Source organism: Nannospalax galili, unplaced genomic scaffold (assembly GCF_000622305.1).
Source record: "Nannospalax galili isolate Female #2095 unplaced genomic scaffold, S.galili_v1.0 scaffold718, whole genome shotgun sequence".
NCBI classification, from domain to species: domain Eukaryota; kingdom Metazoa; phylum Chordata; class Mammalia; order Rodentia; family Spalacidae; genus Nannospalax; species Nannospalax galili.
In genome coordinates, this window is record NW_008341417.1 from 538548 (window position 1) to 560755 (window position 22208).

The 22208-nt window shown below is 39.2% G+C and overlaps 1 protein-coding gene across 8 annotated transcripts in view; it reads right to left on the minus strand.

Annotated features, from left to right (window-relative positions):
* Positions 1 to 22208, minus strand: part of Fggy (FGGY carbohydrate kinase domain containing) — a 409436-nt gene that overhangs the window by 229933 nt on the left and 157295 nt on the right. For all 8 annotated transcript variants that reach the window (XR_003850117.1, XM_017799079.2, XM_029565258.1 and 5 more), the window contains one exon: positions 12168 to 12283. Coding sequence is in view for 7 of the 8 variants with exons in the window: in XM_017799079.2 (XP_017654568.1) it covers positions 12168 to 12283 (116 nt within the window). In the remaining variant the exon portion in view is untranslated. The remainder of the gene's footprint in view (positions 1 to 12167; positions 12284 to 22208) is intronic.

Here is a 22208-nt window from a genome sequence, read left to right on the forward strand (position 1 = left end):
AATATGAATACGAATGTAGGTTTTGTCCAACATGGTAGATTTAGATTTTTACTGAATTTACCATGGAAAGGCACTGGAGGAATTTAAGCAGGAAAGAAACTTGATGTGATTTACCTTTATAAAGAATCACTATGATCGTAGGGTAGTGAACGGCTCAACAGAAGGAAGAGTAGAAACAAGGAAAGCATTTAAGGCTGGCACACAAACCCTACAAGAGATGCAAGTGCTTTGAACTGCTTCAGTATCAGTGAAGAGGGCAGGAATGTGTAATTTAGGGTCCATTTTTGAGCAAAGCTGAAGACCTTGTTAATATATTGATTATAAAGTTTAAGAAAAAGAGAGATATTAAGAATCAGCTTTAGATTTGGGTCCTGAACAATGAAGACTTCTAATATGTTTAATGAAAATAGAGAAAAACCATAATAATACAGAATGGGGTTAAGCTATGTGGACAAAGAATTCAACTCAACCACCTATCATCTTATCCACCTATGCATCCATTACACATCTGCTTCATGCTGATACAAGGAGCCTTAACACACTCAACAATGTCAAACAGTCAAACAAACACAGAGAGCAAAAAAGCAAGCATAGGTGGTAGTAGAGCAGGAACATCATTTTTGTGTATCTTTTTGTGTGTGTACATTGGTGTGTTGCATATGTACATTTTATATGGGTGTGTGCATGTGTGTGTGTGTGTGTGTGTGTGTGTGTGTGTGCACATGCTTGTAGAGGCCAGAAGTCAATGTTTAATACTTCTCTATTGCTCAATATTTTTTGAAATATTATGTCTTGATAAACCTGGAGTTCATCAGTTTGGCCAGGCTGCTTGGCCAGTGAGCTCCAGGGATCCCCCGTTTCCACTCTTTCCAACCCAAGCCCCACCACTGGGCTTGCAGATGCTTACTACCTTCCTGGGGTTTATATCAGTTCTGGGGATCTGAACTCAGGTCCTCATGGTTACGTGGCAGGTGGGCATTATTCTGATGGAGTCATCTCCCCAGCCCCAATAACGTAATTTTTTTGTTTGTCTTTTTGAAACAGGGTCTCCCTGTAGTCCCAGCTGTCCTGGAACTCACTATGTAGACCAGGCTGGCCTTGAACTCACAGAGATCCGCCTGCCTCTGCCTCCAAGTGCTGGGACTACAGGTGTGTGCCACCATGCCAGGCAATAACATAACTTTTGACAATTAAAAAGCAAAGAATTCTTGTAACATTAATGACAAGCTATAGTTTTAGGGTTCAAACTTGTGAGAAACTGGGATAATGTTGACTATTTCCTATCTCTGAGTAGCAATTTAATTTTACTTACACAAGCTACAAGAAAAATCTACAATTTATTTTATTAGTTAAAGGTGTCTAACTGGGTATAGCTACATCAAACTAACTGAAATGGTCAAAATACTCTCTTAAGGTTCTCTCAACCATATTTGGTCTTCATAAAGCCAGTCCTCTAGAACATGATTTCAGCACCTTCTCACACAATAGCCCCTTTCCAATCTCTTGGTTGTAGCCACACCGGTCTCCTTTCCTTGCTCTGTCTCTGGCCATAGTCATTTCAAAAACTAGTCCTTCTGTGTAAATACTGTCTTTCTACTCCTTTTCATAGTCCGAATGCACCTCAACTTAGTTAAGCATGACTTCTTCAGGCATTTATCAGTTTCTCTGCAAAGGCCACATCACCTAACTACACATTCCTGAAAGCCACACTGGCTTATTCTTTATTGCATTTTCCCCAGTGGCACTGTTTGACTGAATAGTGCTCTACTCTACTAGACTGTAAGTGCTGGGAAGGCAGGAACCTTGCTGGCTTTGGTTCACTGTTACTCTCAGAATCTAATCCATTTTTAGCACTTACCGAATTGAAACAAAGAAGGGAATGAAAGATTATTCAGTAGTTACTGTAACTTTGTCTTTGTGCACCATGAGCCCACTGCCTAGTGTGCTACCTTGACTACAATTATCAAAGACCCTTTGAATTGTTCACTGGATTGGACCTGTTGGCTGTTAGCTTTGGCTCTATTTGTCACTGTGTCACTGGATACACTACTGACTGCTGTATCCATTTCCATAGCAATTCATCAAGTATTACAATAAATCAAGAAAACAAGTCTCAGAGAGGTTTGGCAACTTGCTCATTTTACACAGCCTGTAAGTGGTGAGTCTGGGATTTGAACCCAGGTCTTTTTCACTTGAAAGCTCATTATTTCTGAATTCCCCAAATATAAAACTGAAACTAAATTTATTTTGCAAGTTTAATGGGAAAATAAACGAAAGGCACAGAAAATTTTTTTTTGAAATTTGTAAAACATTGTAGGAGCATTAGTCATTGATTTTTCCTAATTAATTATCACCAAAATATATTGTGTTTTTACTTTGCCCATGAATATGTCCTTCAGTTAATGACAAATCAAACAAACACCAACAGCAATTTTTAAAAGTACACATGAAACCAGCCAGTCCTATGTAACTGAAGACTTTAGGAAAATGTATAATTCAACCAGATGACCTCTGAAAGAAGTGGAACTGGAATGTGTTTATAAACAGGAGTCTAGTAAGAGTCTTTCTCATACCTTGCTTGGAAAAAGGTTGCGTGAACTGAAGGATAGTTCAGAAAAAGACATTTCCCAAATCTAGAAGTTGACAGTAATTATCTGCAACTATTCCAGTTCTTATGGCAGTAAGAACAAGCATTTGCTAGAAAAATATATTATGTGACAGGCACTTTACCTGTATTATCTACTTTAGTCTTCATAATGTAATTATTAATCTTCATAATATACCAGTTAAGGTTCAAAGAGCTCAAGTACCTCACAGGAAGTTGCATATGGAAGAGCATCCATGTCTCACAGGTGATACAACCAGAATTGAAATCAGACCAGTCTACATCTGGTGATAACATCCTTAAAATATGCAATAACTAATACATTACTTAATTATTCTTTTTTTAAATCTAAATCTGCCACTTTAAGAGACAGAGTACTGTGTTTGCGATCCAACTATTCCTAGCTAAGCACAACTGCACTACAGTGGGCCACTAGTGTCAGTAGGACTATATTATATTCTTTTTAATTTTTTATTTACTTTATGTATAAGAGTGTATTGCCTGCATGTATGTAGGTGCACCTGTGTTGTGCAATGCCTGTGGAGGTCAGAAGACAGTGTCCAGATCCCCTGGAATTAGAGTTACATATGGTTGCTAGCTACCATGTGGGTGCTGGGACTTGAACTTGGGTCCTCTGTAAGAGCAATGCTCTTAACCACTGATCCATCTCCCCAGCCCCCATGGATTATATTCTTGAATAACTAGTCCATCTCAACTGATATCACCAGGCCTGGCTTAATAACCAAAGTTGATGAGAAACCTCATATAGGAGAGATAGCAAAGAATAGTGACAGTCATAGGATCAGGAGGGAATGGGTAATAAGACCTGATTTCTGGTCTCAGCTGTGTCACTAAAATGCTGGAAGATCAAGGAAATTCATCTCACGTCTCTTGAGTCCCAGTTCTTATCTATAAATTGAGAGCATTAGAATGAGATCTCTATTATTCCTTTCAGCTCTGGTATCCTCTGATTCTTTAGCAGTATGAAGGCAACTTGAGAGTTGACCTTATTTCTTGGGGCTTCCAATCATCTTCTAGATGGCAAACTGTAAAAAGGAACAGTCCAGATCCAGAAAGCCTCTGAAAATCATTATTTGCCATTATCATGATGTGGTCATCTCTGTTCCCTCGTCCTCTGGCTCTCTGGGGCTGTTCCTGGAAGGGCCAGTAGCGGAAATGGTATTTCTGGGAACATAACGGGTGGAAGCACAGTGTTAGAACAGTGTTGGGGAGTGAGTGATCATGTCCACCAGGTACCAAGGTACACTTAAAAATGATAAGGCTAACATTTCTACAGGCTGCAAAAACCATGTTGTCCTGGGATATCTGAGCTCTCACTTCAACTTCACAACAAATATTTATAGGAGGGACAGTAGCTAATGGGTGTTTTCTGTGATTACAGAAGAGAAATGCCACCAGGACTAGACACACACTCATCTCCACAGGAGCTACAAAATGACTGCAGTGGCCCCTTCTGTCTTCTGCTTTATTTGCAGCATTGAAATGACAGGAATGGAGCAAACCTTGTTAGGTCGAGGCTCTCAACACAGGCCTATCTTCAAGCAAAGACAGAAGTCCCATAAGAATTCAGTCCATGCTCCTTCTCCTACCCCACTCATCAGTTCACGGACATCCCCATCTTCCATGCCTCCATCCCTATGCTTAGGGTGTTTCTTCTGCCGTGGAATCCATTGCCTCTTTTCTTAGCAAAGATCACTCATATTTTTCAGGCACATTTACAGTATCACCTCAGGAGAAGATATCCTTGGTACCACCACCAATAAATAACTTCTTCAACTGTTTCTCCAGAGTTCTGGGGACAGAGGCATCCCAATAATTATTGAAAAGACATTTTTAGAAATTTAATTTTTAAGTATTTCATTTATTATTTTATGTGTATGCATGTATTGCCTGCATGTAGGTAAGTGCACCCCACCCATGTTGTGCAATGCCTGTGGAGGACAGAAGAGACTGTCGGATCCCCTGGAACTGGAGTTATAGACAGTTGTTAGCTGCTATGTGAGTACTGGGATTTGAACCTGGGTCTTCTGCAAGAACAATCGGTGTTGTTAACTGCTGAGCCATCTCTCCAGCCCCAGAAATTTAACTTTTAAAAACATTATGTGTATGCACGTGTCTCTGTGTAGGGGTATATGTGCACATTTAGTACAGGTGCCTCTGAGGCCAGAGGCATTGGATCCTCCTGGAGCTGGAATTACAGATGGTTGTCAGCCACCCCTTTATAGGAGCTGGGAACTGGACTCAGTTCTTCTGCTAGAACAGTATGAACTCTTAATAGCTGAGCCTTCTCTCTAGCCCCATTATTAAAAATCTTGATAATACTGATTTATTAACTTATCCCTCTGCTCTGAGTAGAGGTGAGCTTGCAAAGCAGATAGACCAGAATGAATTTTTTTTTGTATTTATTTTGTATACTTAGTCCAGCATCCAACACATGGGAGATACTCAGTAAGTGGCTGGCTAGTTGTATGCATGCATTAGTGGATGGATCACAACAGAACTGGAGACCTCCAAGTCACTCTCCCAGGCAAAAGACTGATTTGAAAGGGTTAAACAAGGTAGCATAACACTCAGAGGATATACACTCTTCTTTAAAAAAAAAAATTTATTTCTCATAGTATGAGTATTGCCTGCATGTAGGTAAGTGCACCCATGCCATGGAATGCCCACAGAGGTCAGAAGAGGGCATTGAATCCCTTGGACTTGGAGTTACACACAGTTGTTAGCTACCAGGTGGGTGCTGGGACCAAACCCAGGTCCTTGCCAAGAGAAGTCAGTGCTTTTAAACATTGAGCCATCTCTCTAGCCCGTACTTTTCTTTAAGGATTAGAAAGACCTTGCTATATAAGATGGACAGGAATAAGAAAGTTCATAAGAAAATGGGGTAAGATAAAAGTCTCAAAGCAAACTGGGATGGCAAAGCCTGGGCCAGTTGATGACCTCCTTCTGGACATGGGACACAGAAGTGTGATGGGTCCCAAGTAAGCAATAAAAGGCTGGGAGTAACTACGGCTAAATATTCTCTAGGTTTGCCAATGTATGTTAGGAAAATTATCACCTAAACTCACACATCACAACACTGGGGAGGAGAAGCTAAAGAAGGATTTTATAAGACCCACAACTATAGACAACATCAACAGATTCAAAATCCCCAACTTGGTGATGAATCATATTGCCAGCAGAAAGCCTTAAGGAATACTGCCATGAGAGGATTTTCTCTTGTCTTATGAAAGTCAGAGCAGTTTTGATATGAAAGCCCCATTTCTGGCTTTTCTACTCTCACTAATTCCATCTACGGAAAGAACAATCCTTATCTGATCTTTGACACTTGAAAAAAAATGAGTCATCTGTGGGGCTATATTAGAAAAAAGTGGGACTACAGCCTTGACAGGGAACTGGGCGGGATTTCCAGGGGTCTCTTCGTGAGCCACCTGCACCCAAGCCAGTAGCATGCTTTCCCAGTCTATGAGGCAAGAACAAATGAACACAACTCAATCTATTTTCTCCTTGTCCCAGCTTCTTGGCCTCCCAGTGAGTGGATGGGTCAGCATCACGGAGAGCCCAGTGTTCAGCCAGACTGAAAGCAGAGGCAGAAGATGCACCACATGCTCTGGAATTCACCCTGATGAAAGCCAAGACTGCCAGTTCCTCAGGTATATCTGTGAATTGTTCCATTCTGGTGAGAACTCCGTGGTGAATCACAGTACACTTCTGTCTACAACATACACTTGTCATTCATTATCAGTCTTCACTTAAAAGTTTGAACCTACAAGGCAAAAATATCTAAACTGCATGTCGGTTACTGAAAGATTTTTTTTCCCCCTCTGTGGAAGAGTAAGTTTCTAAAACTTCCTAAACTAGGTTGTTGGTAATATATCTCCTGCCCTGGCAAAGTCTCTAGAGATTTGCTCTAGGAATGGGGTTGGGTACTGAATTTGGGAAATGAATTGACAGCTTCTATATCGCCTGGAATTATTATTTAGTTCAAAGAATTGACAGAGACTCCATTAAGAGAATACAAGTCCAGAAAGAATATTTTTGTTTAGTCCTTCATTCAAGCACACATTCACACATTTATTAGCTATTTCATTAGTATTTATGCTATGCCGGGTGACTGTGCCCACAGAAAATGACACTTAAAATATGGTCTCGAGCCGGGTGTGGTGGAGCATGCCGGTAATCCCAGCACTCAGGGGGCAGAGGCAGGCAGATCTCTGTGAGTTCGAGGCCACTCTGGTCTACAAAGTGAGTTCCACAGGGAGACCCTGTCTCAAAAAGACAACAACAACAACAAAAATGGTCTTAATGGAAGAGAAAACCAGTTTAGCAAAGCAGCAGGTTCCTCCCCTGGGGAAGGTCTCTTCGTGCACACACACTGTCTTCACTCCAGCTTTCACTCCAGTGTAGCTCCTACTTAGCCCTTGCATTTTGCTCATTGCCAGGCTTCCGTGATCTCAAATAATGATCTCTAAGCTAGTACACTGAATTGTTTGAGATAACACAACTCTAAAGTACGAATAAGTCTCTCTACAATTCAGCTACGCTATGTCCATCAATTTTCATCCAGTGGCCTACCCCAATAAATACAATGAAGGACTTTCCCAGGAAGTAAAAAAGCAACAGAGATTTGTTGAAAGGGAGCCTGGATAATCGATTAGAACAGGTGGGATGCTGCTCCTTTTCCTAAGGGCCCTTTCTCTCTGCTGGTCTCTTCCTTCCTGCTTGCTTTTGATGGATGTCCAGGATTAAATAAATAACCTGGGAATGATTCCCATGGAATTAAAGGTCAACATTTACTGGCGCAGATCATTTTATTGAACTATGGGTAGATAATCCCCCAGTAAAAAGAAAAAAAGGAAAAAGAAAAGATGACATAGGAGGAGAGGAAGGAAGGTACAAGACGACAGTGGGCTGTGCTTCTCCATCTGTGGCGAAAGTCAAATCAATGCACTGCAAATAAATTTTCTATTATATTCTTTTAATTCACAAAACTATTTTCTTTACTTTGTACAATTTTTCATAACCAAACTGACCAAATATCAATTTTCCTTTGTTCTTGAAATATACCACATAAATACTGCATTTGATCATCAACTTAGACTTCATAAATAATTTACTTCAAAAATATTCCTCCATAAGACTATCAGTTGCTGAGGTGTTCAGTTTTCAGGGAAAGCATTTATTTACTGCATGAGCCAAAGAAGGCTGGTAAAGACTTGGCTAAAAGCACCACATGGAGAAAATTATGGTAATTGTATTAATGTTCAAATCCACAGCACTCGATGCTCAGACCTTCTAAAAGGTTTTGTGCTATACTGCCCACATCTTGACAGGCACTGAGGCCGCTAGAAATGTTTAACACTTTATAGGGAGGCTTCTGAGATTCATTTTTTATAATTCCAAGAATTGCTAAAAAAAATATGTGAGGAAGCTTCCAGAGGCGTTTCTGAAATTTAAACTATGAATAAACACCATCTTAAATGTCTTCTGCTTTGGGTTCACACTGAAACTCCAAGTTCAAGTGGCCAGAAATGAAAATCAAAATAAATGCCATACAATTGATTTTGATGAATGGGTAAGTTTTAATCCATATACAGCAAATTCTAGTTAATGATATGTCTCCTTAGGACACTCATTAAAAATCCATTAACTTAATAGGCAAAATCTAATAAAGTTACTCTGGAAATTTTCTGCTAGGTTAACATTATGGACTTTTAATGAGTATTTTTTTGTAGGTACTACTCTATTAGCATAGCTAATATACTAATTAAACATATATCTTGTACAAGATGAGAAAAAAGGAGGAAAATGTCAAAATAATCAGAAAGTAAGAGTTAAAGGGGGATCCAAGTCACCTAAGATGCTACTAAACCAGCAAAGATCCTTTATAGTTTTGAAAAATCAGAGGCGCTGAGCTCATAGGACCAGCTATCTCAATCATTCACTTACCCACCTACTAATCACACTGTAATTTCAATGCAAGAATATGGCATGCCCTCGACTAGAATAGTGCATATAGAGGTAAATAGTGAATTACTGTGTGAAACAGCTCACAGTCTAGTATAGAATCAAGATAACATACTCCGTTCCAAAGACCAAAAATATCAAAAGTATTAGGGAGTTCTTATCTAATGCTTAAAAGATTTTAGGGTTACCTCTTCAGAGGGGGGAATGTTAGAGTAGCAAAAAGCCCCATTAAAAAAAGAAGAAAGAGTATGTGGAGTTATCAGAAAAAAAGTGATGGGGAGATATGGAAGGAGATGGAGGGGAGAGAGTGGGCATGAATTTGATCAAAACACTTTATATGCATGTATGAAATTCTCAGTAAATTATTTTAAAAAAGATTGCTTGAGATGTTCTGTATGAAATACTAAAAATTGAATAAAAAATGAATAATTTAAAAAAACAAGAAAAAAAAGGTAGTAGCTATAGGGGTTGGAGAGATGATGTAGAGGAACACTGGCTACTCTTCCAGAGGATCAGGCTTCTGTTCCCAGGACCCATATAGCAGCGAACAACCACCAGTAACTCCAGTTCCAGGGGATCTGACCCCCTCTTCTGGCCTCTGTGGGCATTGCACACACACAGTGCACTTATATACATGTAGACAAAGTACTCATACACACAACGATCTGCCTGCCTCTGTCTCCCAAGTGCCTGGATTGAAGGCATATGCCACTATGCCCAACAGGAAGTGGTAAACTACTGAAATTGTTCCCATTAATAATCTTTCACAGACAAGACTATGGTGCATGGGAGTGCTAGAAAACTTGTCTCAGTTTGTGCCATTAGAGTCAGAAATAGAATAACCCAGTTCCCATTTTGTGCACCAGACCCAACTTGCCTGGATTCCATCTGTTTTAAGCCCCAAAGCCCTTCCTCTGTCACTGGATTGTGATGATTCATCAAGGCAGGGAGCTCTTGGGGAGCCTGCAGAGCTTTGTGCCTCAGAAGTGAATGGTCCATTTTTAGCCCCTAAGACATCAGTGTTATGGATTGAATGGTGACTTCAAAATTCTTACATGCAAGCTCTAATGCCCAGTATGACTGCATTTAGATACAGGGTCTATAAGGGGGCAATTAATGTTAAATACGGTGATAAGAACAGCAGCCTGATGCAATAGGAACAGTATCCATCTAAAAAAGGTACCACAGCCTTCCCATCCTCAGGCACAGAGGACACATAGGCAAAATGACTGCCACCCACTAGCCACTAGAAAAAGCTTCAGAATGAAATCTACCTTGATGCCAGCTTTATCTCTAGAACTGTGAGAGATGGATTTCTGTGAATTTGACACACATCCTCCACTCCCAGTATTTTGAAATAGCAGTCCAAGCAGACTTAAACACCGGGGATAGCTCCACAGTTTTCTCTTGATTTTTGCCATTCTGGCATTGATCAAATAACTGTGGTTATGCCTTCCCCATGTAGTCAGTAGTCATTTAGCAACACCTATGTCAAGGTACTAAAGGGCAAGCTGATTAAGGACCCTGTCTTGCAGGGACTTCAGTTTGGATTATTTGTTGTTGTTTAGCTGCCCCCTTCCCCTACTGAGCTTGAAGTGTTGTCTAAAACCTGAGTCTGGTTAGCAGAAGTCCCAACTCACCCACTATGTAATGGTTCAAACACTCCTCTAAGCCCTAGGAAGGTAAAAAGTTTGGCTCTCTTGCTTAGTCTTTGTCTCAGCCATTGACTCCAAATGTCCTTGACACTGAGACTGAGAATCTTAAAACCAACCATCAAATGACTTAAGGCATTAATACATGTCTATGATTTGTGAAGATAACACATTCCTCAGACTGATACTCTACTACATCCCTGGTAAAGTATGGACACTTGCTCCAATCTAGTTCAAGTTGGCTCTGAGTACTGAACATTCTAGTGATGCCTAACTCTACCAGAGGCCAGTTGCAGGGTCACACCAGCTCTCTCAGTATATCCCAAGGGAACAAGGGGACTATTGATGTAGACTGTACATCCTCATAGTGGGTAAAGGAGCTAAATTTCAATTTCCTATCTGTAAAACAGGAATCATAAAATAAATATTTTATGAGCATAAAGTAGGATAATATATACCAATTGTCTAACAAAGGACCAGGTACATAGATGATGACTAGTAACTGATGCTGAGTCTTCTTCCTTTTTTCCCTTATGACAAGTGTCCCGCACCCCACCACCTTCTCTACCAGTTCATATCCTCAGAGAGTTTTAACTGAGCCACAGAAATCCCAGCAGAACTCTTCAGCACACTATCCTGGCTCCACTCCTTTTTTTAGATTAGGCTAGAAGCAGTTGAACAGGTTACAGACAGCATGCCAGGCCCAGCGGTGTATGTTATGTTCATCTTCCATGTTTGTGTCCCATACGCATGAGCTTTTCATGAAGTAGTCGTGAGTATTCCACCATGGAAAAGTAGGTTCAGCTGACATAATCTACTAAGTGACATAGTTATCAAAGGGGGTCATAAAATGCAGCAAATTTACCAATATTTAAAAACACAGTTCTCAAGTTTCAGTGGGCTCACAGGTGGGCACTTGGCTACTGAGACAGTAACTATGTTTTCTAGTCAGTTCTACAACCTAATGAGGCCTTCTGAATGAGCAGTCATCAATAAGAGAGAATCAGAAGTGAGGTTACACTGTCTCTAAAGCAACGTGCATGATGATTCCTTGGTCCCTTTGATTCTTCCTTCTTGCTGGCTGGGAACTGAAGTAGCTAATGTGGAAAGAAGTTGTGTTGAAGACTTGCAGAACTATAGTAATGCGCTTTTTTTCTACTCTCTTCCATAAAAGAGGAAGGGCTATCTTTCATAATCCAATAACGTCTAGACCTCGTTGCAACTTCATACCCTGCACACTAAACAATTCAGGAAGTTTTCTACTCAAACAGGTATGATTGCTTAACTGAAGAGAGCTTACTAGAAATAGAAGTAGTTACTATGGGAAATAAATATCTTCCTGTGAAATGACCTTGCAAACATTGAATGTAAGACTGTCATAATTATATGTACCTTATACTGAAACTCTTTCACAAGGTAAACATCTATCAGCCACTCAGGTCTGTCTCATATACTCAGTCTGTGACATGAAGGTGTTATTCACCAAGCATTGGCGCATATCCTACTTTCTGGCTTGTTCCTGATTCTCCTAATTTTGGTCTTTCAATTTTATTTTTTTCTTATTCTTGTCTTGCACCAAACTGATAAAGATATTTTCCTACTTATGTCAACAATTCATATGCATGTCTTTAATGACGCCATGCCCAGCTGTTCTATGCAAAGATCTTCCCAAGTAAGCCCCACTATTGAATGTCTACTTGAAGGCACATCTTCACAGCATGCCTCACCACCCACTTCAAACAAATCCTTGGACTAAGGCCTTTGGTCACTGTCTACCCATCATAGTTGGCATGTTTTGGAAAACCTAGTATTGGAAAAAATGGCTGAGTTCCTATAAGGTAATTCAAACAAAACAAAACAAAAACCACAGAGAGCCTCATATAAACATATAGAGGATCACCCTGGGTATTCTGTTCCTTTACCTATTTTGCTGTAATTATCTCCAATGAGGTCTTCCAAACCAACCATCTTCCAGAAGCTGTCATCCCAGCCTTTCTCTGCAGAGTATGTCCATTTACACACCAGGGAACAGAGAGACCTAGAAAAAATGGAAAGAGGTATGAGCAATATGAGCCAGCTTCCTTCAGATTTTGCCAAATATCTGATGAGATAGCCTTATTAATATGCTAGCAGGAGAGTAAACTAAGTAATTATGCATTTCTGCTTAAATATAGGGCTCCATGTATGCCTGGTAATAACTGCTACTGCCTTCTTTCACTTTCAGAATAGTCTCAGCCCTTTATGTGGATTCTGATCAAATGACCTCCCATGTAAACATCTGCATTTATATCTAGATTAATTGACATGTATGGGATAATTAGTAATTACAACACTTATTAGCTATCTGATGAAACTGTTTCAATTTAGATATAATATTAGAATGGATATAGCGAACAATGCTCCTTACCATTCAGATGTATATACTGAAATATTCATGTATGAAGTGTCATGACATTTGAGGTTTGCTTCAAAATAATGTGGGATGGAGAACTGAATGGTGCTGTGGACAGGGCAGGATTGACCTGGGTTGCTGGCCATGGGGCAGAGGGATGAATTTATAGGAGACCCCAGCTCAATATACTTTTGGATATTTTCAAAGGTCTCAATAATAATGCTTCTTTTAAAGATCTATTATAAAGTAGATAACATGGTCACTGCAGTCTAGATCATTATGTCATAGCAGTAAGACTTGAAGATTAGAAGGTATTTTCCTTTCTCAGCTTTGTTTCTCATTAAGTCACTCAATATTCTCTAATTCTTTTAAAAACAATTTGCATTTCTCTTGAAAAATTCATGTTCTTACACACTTTTGTGTTTGCTGTACCCCTAGCAGAAGAACTCTCCCCAGTCTTCACCCTGACAGTTCAAACTCTTACTTCAACCTAGGCTAAGATTCCAATTTGGGGTTATGTATTCCTTTTTTGACCTCCCAGAATGAGTTATGTTGCTTCTGTTTTCAGTGTCAGTGATCAAACCCAGGGCTGCAGGCACTTTAGGCAAGCACTCCACTACCAAGCCACACCTCCATTGCTGTATTGTGACATAGCAATGCCTGCTTCTGCCTTCTTTTGGCCGTTGCTTCCCTTGCATGCTCCATTCTATAGTACTATAACGTTTCCTATAGTTGGCCTTGATTTCTCACTTCTCTTTGATTTATTCTTTCTGGAATGATCTGTCCCATCATTCTTAGTTAGGTATCAGAAATCAGTTCAGATTGTTCCTTTTCGGGAAGCCCCAGTGGAGGGCACATTAGGTCGAAAGCCTTTTCTCCATGTGCCAATCTTAACACATCCTTACTTACACTGACCACAGCAGCTGTATACCTAATTCACGTCTCCATCTTGCCACTAAACCAGCATCCACACCTGTCCTGCTTGCCTCTGCATCACTAATATCTAGCACAGGACGGTATGTATCTACCACAGTGAATACTGATTGAATAGAAGCATTAAATGGATTTTTTTCACCTTGCCACTGAGAAATAGTAAACTTAGGGAGACCATAGTAATGTAGTTTGAAGGATACAACAAAACCTATTTCATGAGGCCAAAAGTCTAGATACATCTCATTCAGTCATGCTCACTCAATATTTGGTAGAAACTACGATCTGGTGCGTGGTAGGCCCTAGAGGAAAGTAGCATACTAACAGCCTGGACTTTTGCTCTCCCCAAAACTGAAAGTTTAACCTGGGAGACAGATATTGATCAGAAATTACACCTAAAGTCATGGAGTAACAAATACCATAAGAGTGCTAAAGAAAGTATATGGGGAAACAAGAGCCTTTAGCAAGAAACTCTGATGTAATCTATGCTGGAAGTAGGGTGTTTGGATGGTAGAGATGAAAGTATCAAGGATGGATACACAGAGTTAGTAATATTTTTACTAAGCACTAACTTAAAAATAAGGAAGACTGGTCCAGCAAACTGTCACTATTGGTACAGTAGTGACACTTTTATCTTGGGATAAACAATAGCTATCTAATTGGAATTAAGTCCTGCTCAAAGGGAGGGAACTCATGCGTGGTAAACATAGCCAAATACACATGGCTGGAGAGGTCATAGAGTCTAGAGAAAAATCTACTTTTGCCACGTCTGCAGACCAACATAATTTCTTTATCCTAAATATGCATCCTCATATTTACAGACAAGTGTGCCTTGCACCCCTTATCAAAGAAGCTTCTTTTTGCAACAGACAGACTACTGCAGAGTTACAGAACTGGTCAAACATAAAGAATAAGTGTCTCTGAGATACTTAACTTTAGGTGACATATCTTTAATACATCCTCTACACATAGGCTGAATGCATCTCTCAACTCTCATCAGAGACGTTTCCTTATGCAGAAGATGGTGATTAACACAGAAACCCACAATTGGTCAATGTGCAGAGACAAGAGGCTGTAGAGTGCTTGTCCCTGAATAGGGCACCTATTTCAAACCTCTGCTTCCCAAGGCTCAGGGATTATTGTGGAAGAGGAGGTGAAAAGACTGTATGAGCCAGAGAGTTGAATGACCACAAGGCAACAGTCTTCCAAAAAACTGGTCAGTTACTCACATGAACTCTCACCAATGGTGACAGCATGCTCAAGTCCTGTACAAGCTCAAACCAGACAAAATTCCAGTCTAGACAAGGGGAAGTAGATAGGAAATTCCAACCCAACCTAAGGAACTTTTGGCAGTTGATGGCTACTGATGGGGGAAAGATAGTATCTTATAGGAATGGGACTATTGGTGGGCCCAGTGGATGAACCCATATTAAAGGACATTTGGGAACACAAATTAGATTCTATAGGCTTCACTATAATATATACATACATACATACACACACATATATTTAAGAGAGGACATTAAATTGGGTGGGAATAGTCAGGGGAGATGTGGTTAGAGGAGGGGATCTAAATACTATCAAACTATATTGTATGAAAATCACAAAAACAATAAAAATGTATTAATAAAGTAAAGATGAGGCACAGATGGGAGAACATGTCAAGTTGTGCTAAGTGGCCGGAATGTATTAAAGGAGTGCTTGCACCAATACAAACTTAAGATCATTTTTCAGGGTATGAGGACAGGAATCAACTATGAGGCATGCTCTGAAGAGTACATGGCAGCCAAACTCCTCCTTGAATGAAGTGTGAAATTCCAGTTTTGGGAAGAGCAAAGCCATGAGCAAAAGACAAGGTCAAAGAACCGTTTCCAGTGATCCTAGCATGTGGACAGCTCTTCACCGGCCAATGCCCCATAACATCCAGAGATTTCTGTGTCTCTACTTTGGCAATTCCTTACATTTTAATTGATTATTGTTGTTTTCACTCATTTTTGCCCACTTGGTAAATTCCAAGTCATCTGTATGATTCATTTCTATTATAGCTTCTTCAGGGAAAGTTTGTCCTCTACCTCCAAGCCAAAATCATGATCTTTCCTTTGAGTGCCAAGGTAAATTGAAAATGCTATACTGTCATTCTAAACAACTCAGGATGGTTGAATCCATGACCCTATATCTTTTTCTCCTCTGCATATCCACATCCTTTAACATGTAACTTGACAGTGGAGCATCATTCTTCTACCCCTATACTGTGGAAAGGGCCTCCTTTCTAACCTCTAGAGTTTGGGTTCTGATTCAAGACCACCTTTAGCCCAAGAATGACTCAGAAGTGACTGCATATCAGTTCTTGGTCTAGGTCTGAAGATGCTTTATGTGGTTTTCCTTGTTCTCTTGAACTTCTGTCATAGCCACAAGAGGCTCATGCTGAGCTCGCCCAGTGATCTCATGCAGAGGATCAGAGAGATGTAGAGACAGCAAGGCCAGGCCTAGTCAGGTTTGGATCACTCCTATAGATTTTCTTGGATCAAATATTCAAGATCCCAATGTGTGATTCCAGTTGAGATCAGAACCAACCACCATTGCACAGACTAAATAATCTGCCCATGAAACAAATACTCACCCCTGGGTTCAACTACTGAGCCTTGGTGGTGGTCTGCATTTCAGCAATTATTAATTCAACACTTCAAAATATAATTAGTTCAAATATGTTATTTCTCCAGTAAAAAGAGAGAATAATAATCCCTTATTTCTTACAAGTTAAAATAATAGTCAGAGAATCTTCTTTGGGTGAAATTACCTGAACTCCAAGGCAGAAACTCCACCCTGCATATGAATTATTCAAACACAATTAGGGGGTCTTTCTCTCTTTCTCTCTCTCTCTCTCCCATCTCCACCCCCCACTCTCATTTAGGTTTTTGCATGATAGATCTCTTTCTTTAGCCCCAGCCGGCCTAGAACTCACATTGTAGTCAAAGATAGTCTCAAACTCACAGTTATCCTCCATGATGCTAGGATTACAGGCATGAGTCACCATGCCCAGCTAGTCCATTTCCTTTGGATCTCTTTAGAATCGACTGGTAGTTACACGGATGTGCCTTGATACAGCAGAATTAGCAATGTTTGAAGAGTGCCTCTGAGGTCATAGGCTCTTAGCAAATCTTGAGAGAAACGCAGGACTTTATCTTGTCAGTGAGTAAAGACACAGTACTAGTAACTGAATAAAGGTATGTCTTGCCCCAGGATTCTACTAAGATCAAGGTTTTGAAAATTCTAGAAGTATTTTACTGGGCATCCTGCCCTCCTGAGACAGTTGTTCACCATTTGGCAATCTATACCTGCCATCCCTTAATGCCAACTTCCCCTAGAAGCCTTATAGGATTAGATTTAGAGATAAGTGCCTTCAGTGAGTAGGGGCTACATTGGCAGGCTGAGTTGTTTCCAAGATTGGCAGCCAGGTAAGAGTGCTGCTCTGGCCCAGGAAGCTCTCAAGAGGAGAAAAAGGGCCACTAACTGCTGGCCAGGTTGACCACAGTCAACCAAAAATGTCAAGAAGGGAGTGTTGTTATCTTTCATTGCTTTCAGATATTTTAATACCAAGGATACTCTAAAGCTTACATGTATATCAAAAACATAGATTCCCCCAGTAAGTAAAAACAACACAATGCAACACAAAACACACAGTAGCTATAGCATAAAAGAGAGCAAGCTGAGCTGAGAGATGACATATAGAACATCTGTAAGAGGCTGGTCCCATGGAAGAAGGAATTGTGAAAGTACTTGGAAAAAGCAATGATGAGAGATTAAAAAAAAAAAAAGGCAAGAAATTAGAAGAAAAATGCAAGAAAGAGTTCCAAGGGGGGAAAAACTCATCTTAAATTTAAATTTAAAGCTTAAAATTTTCAAGCTGTTAAGATAGCTAAGCAGGTAAAAATGCTTGATGTGCAAACGTGGCAACTTGAGTTAGAATAGACGACCACACATAAAGGTGGAAGGAACTCCAAAACGTCATCCTCTAGCTTCCACATACAAGCTGTGGCACACAGACAACCCTTCCAACACATGTACACATACAGTCATAATAAGAATAATAATATTTTATTTTCCACAGAACTAAAAGAAAACATCAGTGGCACAGATGGAAGAGGAACTGAAGGGGTATCTTCAGGCAGAAAAGACAAAGAAGCAGAAATGGCAGGTGAATGGAGCATCTTATAACAAGTAGAAAAGACGCAGATAACAAGTAAAGGGAAAATCTTACACTAAGTAGAAAGGACACAAAGAGAAATAGCAAGTGAAGGAATTAGTTTACAAAAGACACAGGAATATTAATAACAAGGGAAGAGACAGGTCGAGGATCTTAACATGAGAATAGCAGGAATTCCAGAATGAATTTTTAAAAGATTAAAGAAGAACAGAACCGATGAGGGAAATATTATAATAAAATGAATACAGTACTACGTTCTTTATATACTGAGCTAAGATTTAAGCCTACAGATTAAAAGTCTCATTAAGTCCAGGAAATACTTGAATTTCAAGTATAAACAGAAAATTATACATGCTGCCAGACAGAAAAAAAAAGTTACATACAAAACCAAAGGATTCAAACAAGCTAAGAAAATCTTCGCTACAACACAGGAATGCAGGAAACACTGGAATAATGTACAGATCACTAAGAGAAGCTGATCCAAGAATCCTACACCCAGACAAAATATTATTCAGCTGTCACGGAAAAAGAAAAACATTTTCAATATGCAAGGATTTAAAAAGTAAACTTGCCACATAGGCTTTCTGAGGACAATGCTTCATAAAATACACAGTCAAATATCAACTGACCCAGAGCAGCTGTCTCGGCAGAGGGGAGACCAAGATAAGAGGAACCAGAGGACACTGGAATATCCACCTATCTCTCATCATGCATATACATTTGTATGTGCACATATATAAGCATGCATGTGGATTTACATATGCTTGAAATATATATCTGTGCATATGTATACCCCAACACAGATGAACACATATTTAGTCTAAATGGATGTTGATCATGGACATAGCATTTGAAATACTGAATTTCTTGGAAGCATAACAGGCATGTTATATTACAAGGAAAACCCAAGAAATGTCCTGGAACTGAAAAAATGAGGTCAAGTCTCAAAGTCATAGATTAATTAAGGGGTATGTCTTAGTCTGTTCAGGTTGTTATATCAGAAAATCACAGACTAAGTAATTCATTTAAAAATATTTCTCCCATTTGAAGAGTCTGGGAAGTTCAATGACAGAGTGATGGTACCTGGCAAGGGCCTTCCTGCTGTGTTGTCCCATGAAGGAGGCAGAAGGACCACACAGCACCAGAGAGCAAGGGAGATCAAAGGGCAGAACTTGCTTTTTAAGTCCATTCTCCTGAAAAAGAGCACATTCTCATGCTAACCTGAGATCTGTTCTTGAAGGCTCAGTCCTATCTTCTTTGTACACTGTTGCCTTAAGGGATTAAGATTCCAGTGCAAGGAACTTGAGGGGTATAGTCAAACCACAGCATAAAGGAAAACTACACTTGAATGTGTATATAAGTTTGAGCAGAATATGTTTTATGTTGGTTACCAAAAAAGAAGAGGCAGTCACTTAAGGCAACAAGTAGCTTATAAGAACACTGAAAATCAAAAGGCATGAAAGAGAATGAAGGGGAAATGAAGCCAGTGAAGCTAAACTACACCAATAAAGTAGAATACAGAGGAAAAGGAAGAGGGGGGTGATATGATGCAAATGTGAAATAAAACTAAGAGGGAATAAAGTCAATTATTCCAGCATTCCATCAAAAACGAATGGAACGGAGGCCAGGGAGACGGCTCAGTGGTTAAGAGTACTGACTGCTCTTGCAGAGGACCTGGGTTTAGTTCCCAGCACCCACATGGTGACTAACAACTGCCTGTAACTCCAGTTTCAGGGGTCCAATGCTGTCTTCTGGCCTCTGCAGGGTCCTGTACATATGTGGTGCACATGAATTCATGCATGCACACACATACATAAAAAATCATTTTAAAAGGAATGGAATCAATTTTACATTTAGTTAAAAATTAGAATAATCAAAATGGGGTTAAAAGTAAGCTACATATTTCCAATACAGATATTTTAAAATCTGATAGTTGGAACTGGAGAAAAGGCACAATGGTTAAGAGCATCAGCTGCTCTTGAAAAGACCTGGGTCCCAGCAGCCACATGGCAGCTAACAACTGTTCATATCTCCAGTTTCAGGGAATCTAACGCCCTCTTCTGACCTCCGTAGGCACTGCATGACATGAGTGTACTTACAGACATGCAGGTAAAACACTCACTCACATAAAATAAAAATAAATAAAATATTTTAAAATCTGTTAGTTTTTTTCCCAAAATAGGTTTACAAAAATCAAAAATAATAAAAATATTTATTTCTAAGATTTATTTTGATATTTTTAAATATGTAGGGGTTATTCAAAAGTGTGGTGTGTGTGTGTGTGTGTGTGTGTGTGTGTGCGCTCACAGAAGCCAGAGGCATCAGATCTCCCAGGAGCTGGAGCTAGAAGCAGTTGCACACTACCTAACATGGGTACAGGGTACCAAATCTGAGTCCTCTGGTATGGCCGTAAATGCTCTTAACTGCTGAGCCATTTCTCTGGCTGCTATTTATTTATTTTTATCATTATTGTGTTTGAGTGTATATGACATGTGTACTGGGGGTACATGTGGAGCTCAGACAACATCTTTTGGGAATTGGTTTTCTTCGTCCACCTTTACATGGGTTCGACAGATCAAATTCAACTCACCAGGCTTGCACAGTAAGCACTTAGACCCAATGAGTCATCTCACTGCGCCAAATGAAAATTTTAAATATGACATTTAAGCTCTGAGTAGGCAGAGACAAGTAGGTTTCTGGGGCTCATTGGTCAGTCAGCAATCAGCACAGTCTAATCAGTGAACTTGAGGCCAAAGAGAGAAACTTGATCTCAAATAAAAGCAAGGATAGAAACAGAGGAATAGCACCTGAATTGACCTCCAGTCTTCATACACTACACACACACACACACACACACACACACACACACACACATACACACACGCACACACATGGACACACACGCATCTGTACACATATGTGCATCCATACACATATGAACATACACAAAATACAGTGTAAAAAGTGTAAAATAATACTTCCCAGAAATTAAAAAGCATTGGAAACTATAGACAACTATATTTAAACATTATGTACTATCAGTATGTGAAGAAATGTGAAAACCCTAAGAATTATACTTATTGTTACTGTGGAATTAAAGGACATGAATATATAGGACAAACTCAATTCTACACATGCAATATAGCAGATGCTATATGGTATGAGTGGTATTTTAAAAGAAATTTTAAGGCTTTTATTGGGAAAAAAAGGGAGGTCTAAAAATTAATCATCTAAGCAGCCAACTTAGAAAATCATGAAAAATAGTAATAGGTGAAATTGAAAGACTAAAATGGAGTCAAAATGAAAACAGATAAAACATTTGAAAACTCAGAGAGTCCATGGAAAAACATGGTTAAGGAAAGATAGGAAATGGAAAAAAAAAAAGACAAGAAGCAAAAATAACAAATATCATAGATAAAAACTGGGGCTACAACCCAGGAAGACAGACAGAAACAGAAAAAAAAAAAAAAATCAAAGGCTAAGGTAAGTGGCACTATAGTAGCAGTGAACATTTAGATGCATGGATAATTTGGCAGAAAAACAGAGCTTATCAGTATAGGTTGTCGAAAACTTTAAAAAACTTATTACCATTAGAGTAATTGAGTGACTAGTTTAAAATCACTCCTTACATCAAACTTTTTTGCGGGGGGCATGTTTTTCTAGCTGGGGGTGTTATAGCAATATAATTTTTAAGGGAATATTTTTTTTATTTAATAACCAAACTTTTAAGTCCAGATGGTATTAAAAAGTTCTAACATGAAGTTACGTTGTTTGCAGGACAATAGATTCAACTGAAAATAGTAAGCAAATTAAGCCAGTCTCAGACAAATATTATATATTTTATCTCATTTGTGGTTCATATATATATATATGTATAAAATCATGTATGTACATGACATGAAGTAGAAGTAAAATTGTCCAGGGGACAAAAGGCACTGAGGTGAGGAGTGGAGGATGAAGAAGAGGGTACGGAGCACGGCTGAATAGTCTCAATATAAAACATATACTTGCATGAAAATGTTCTTAGGTAACAGTACCATATGCAATAAATATATACAATGAAAAAAAAATTTTTTTTGAATTAAACATGTTTGAGATTTATATTGTTTCTGTTTAGAAAGACAGGTTTTTTTTATTCTTATTCTTTTATGAAGTTAGTTAAAAATTAATGAACAAGAAATTAATGAGACTGCGCTGCAATTAAGTTAGAATATTCTAACTGAAAAACAATTACTGTGAAACTATTTACATTCTCATAGAATTATAAACATTTCTCAAGGAATACTTTACAGCACAACTTTTTTTTTTCATACAGAAGAATTCATTCCATAGCAATTGACATTGAGACGTTTTCACATGCATTTCTAATCTCTATATACATGACTATCACTGGTCACAGTCGCCCACCTTCTGAGCTCCTCGGCATCTGAGCATGAT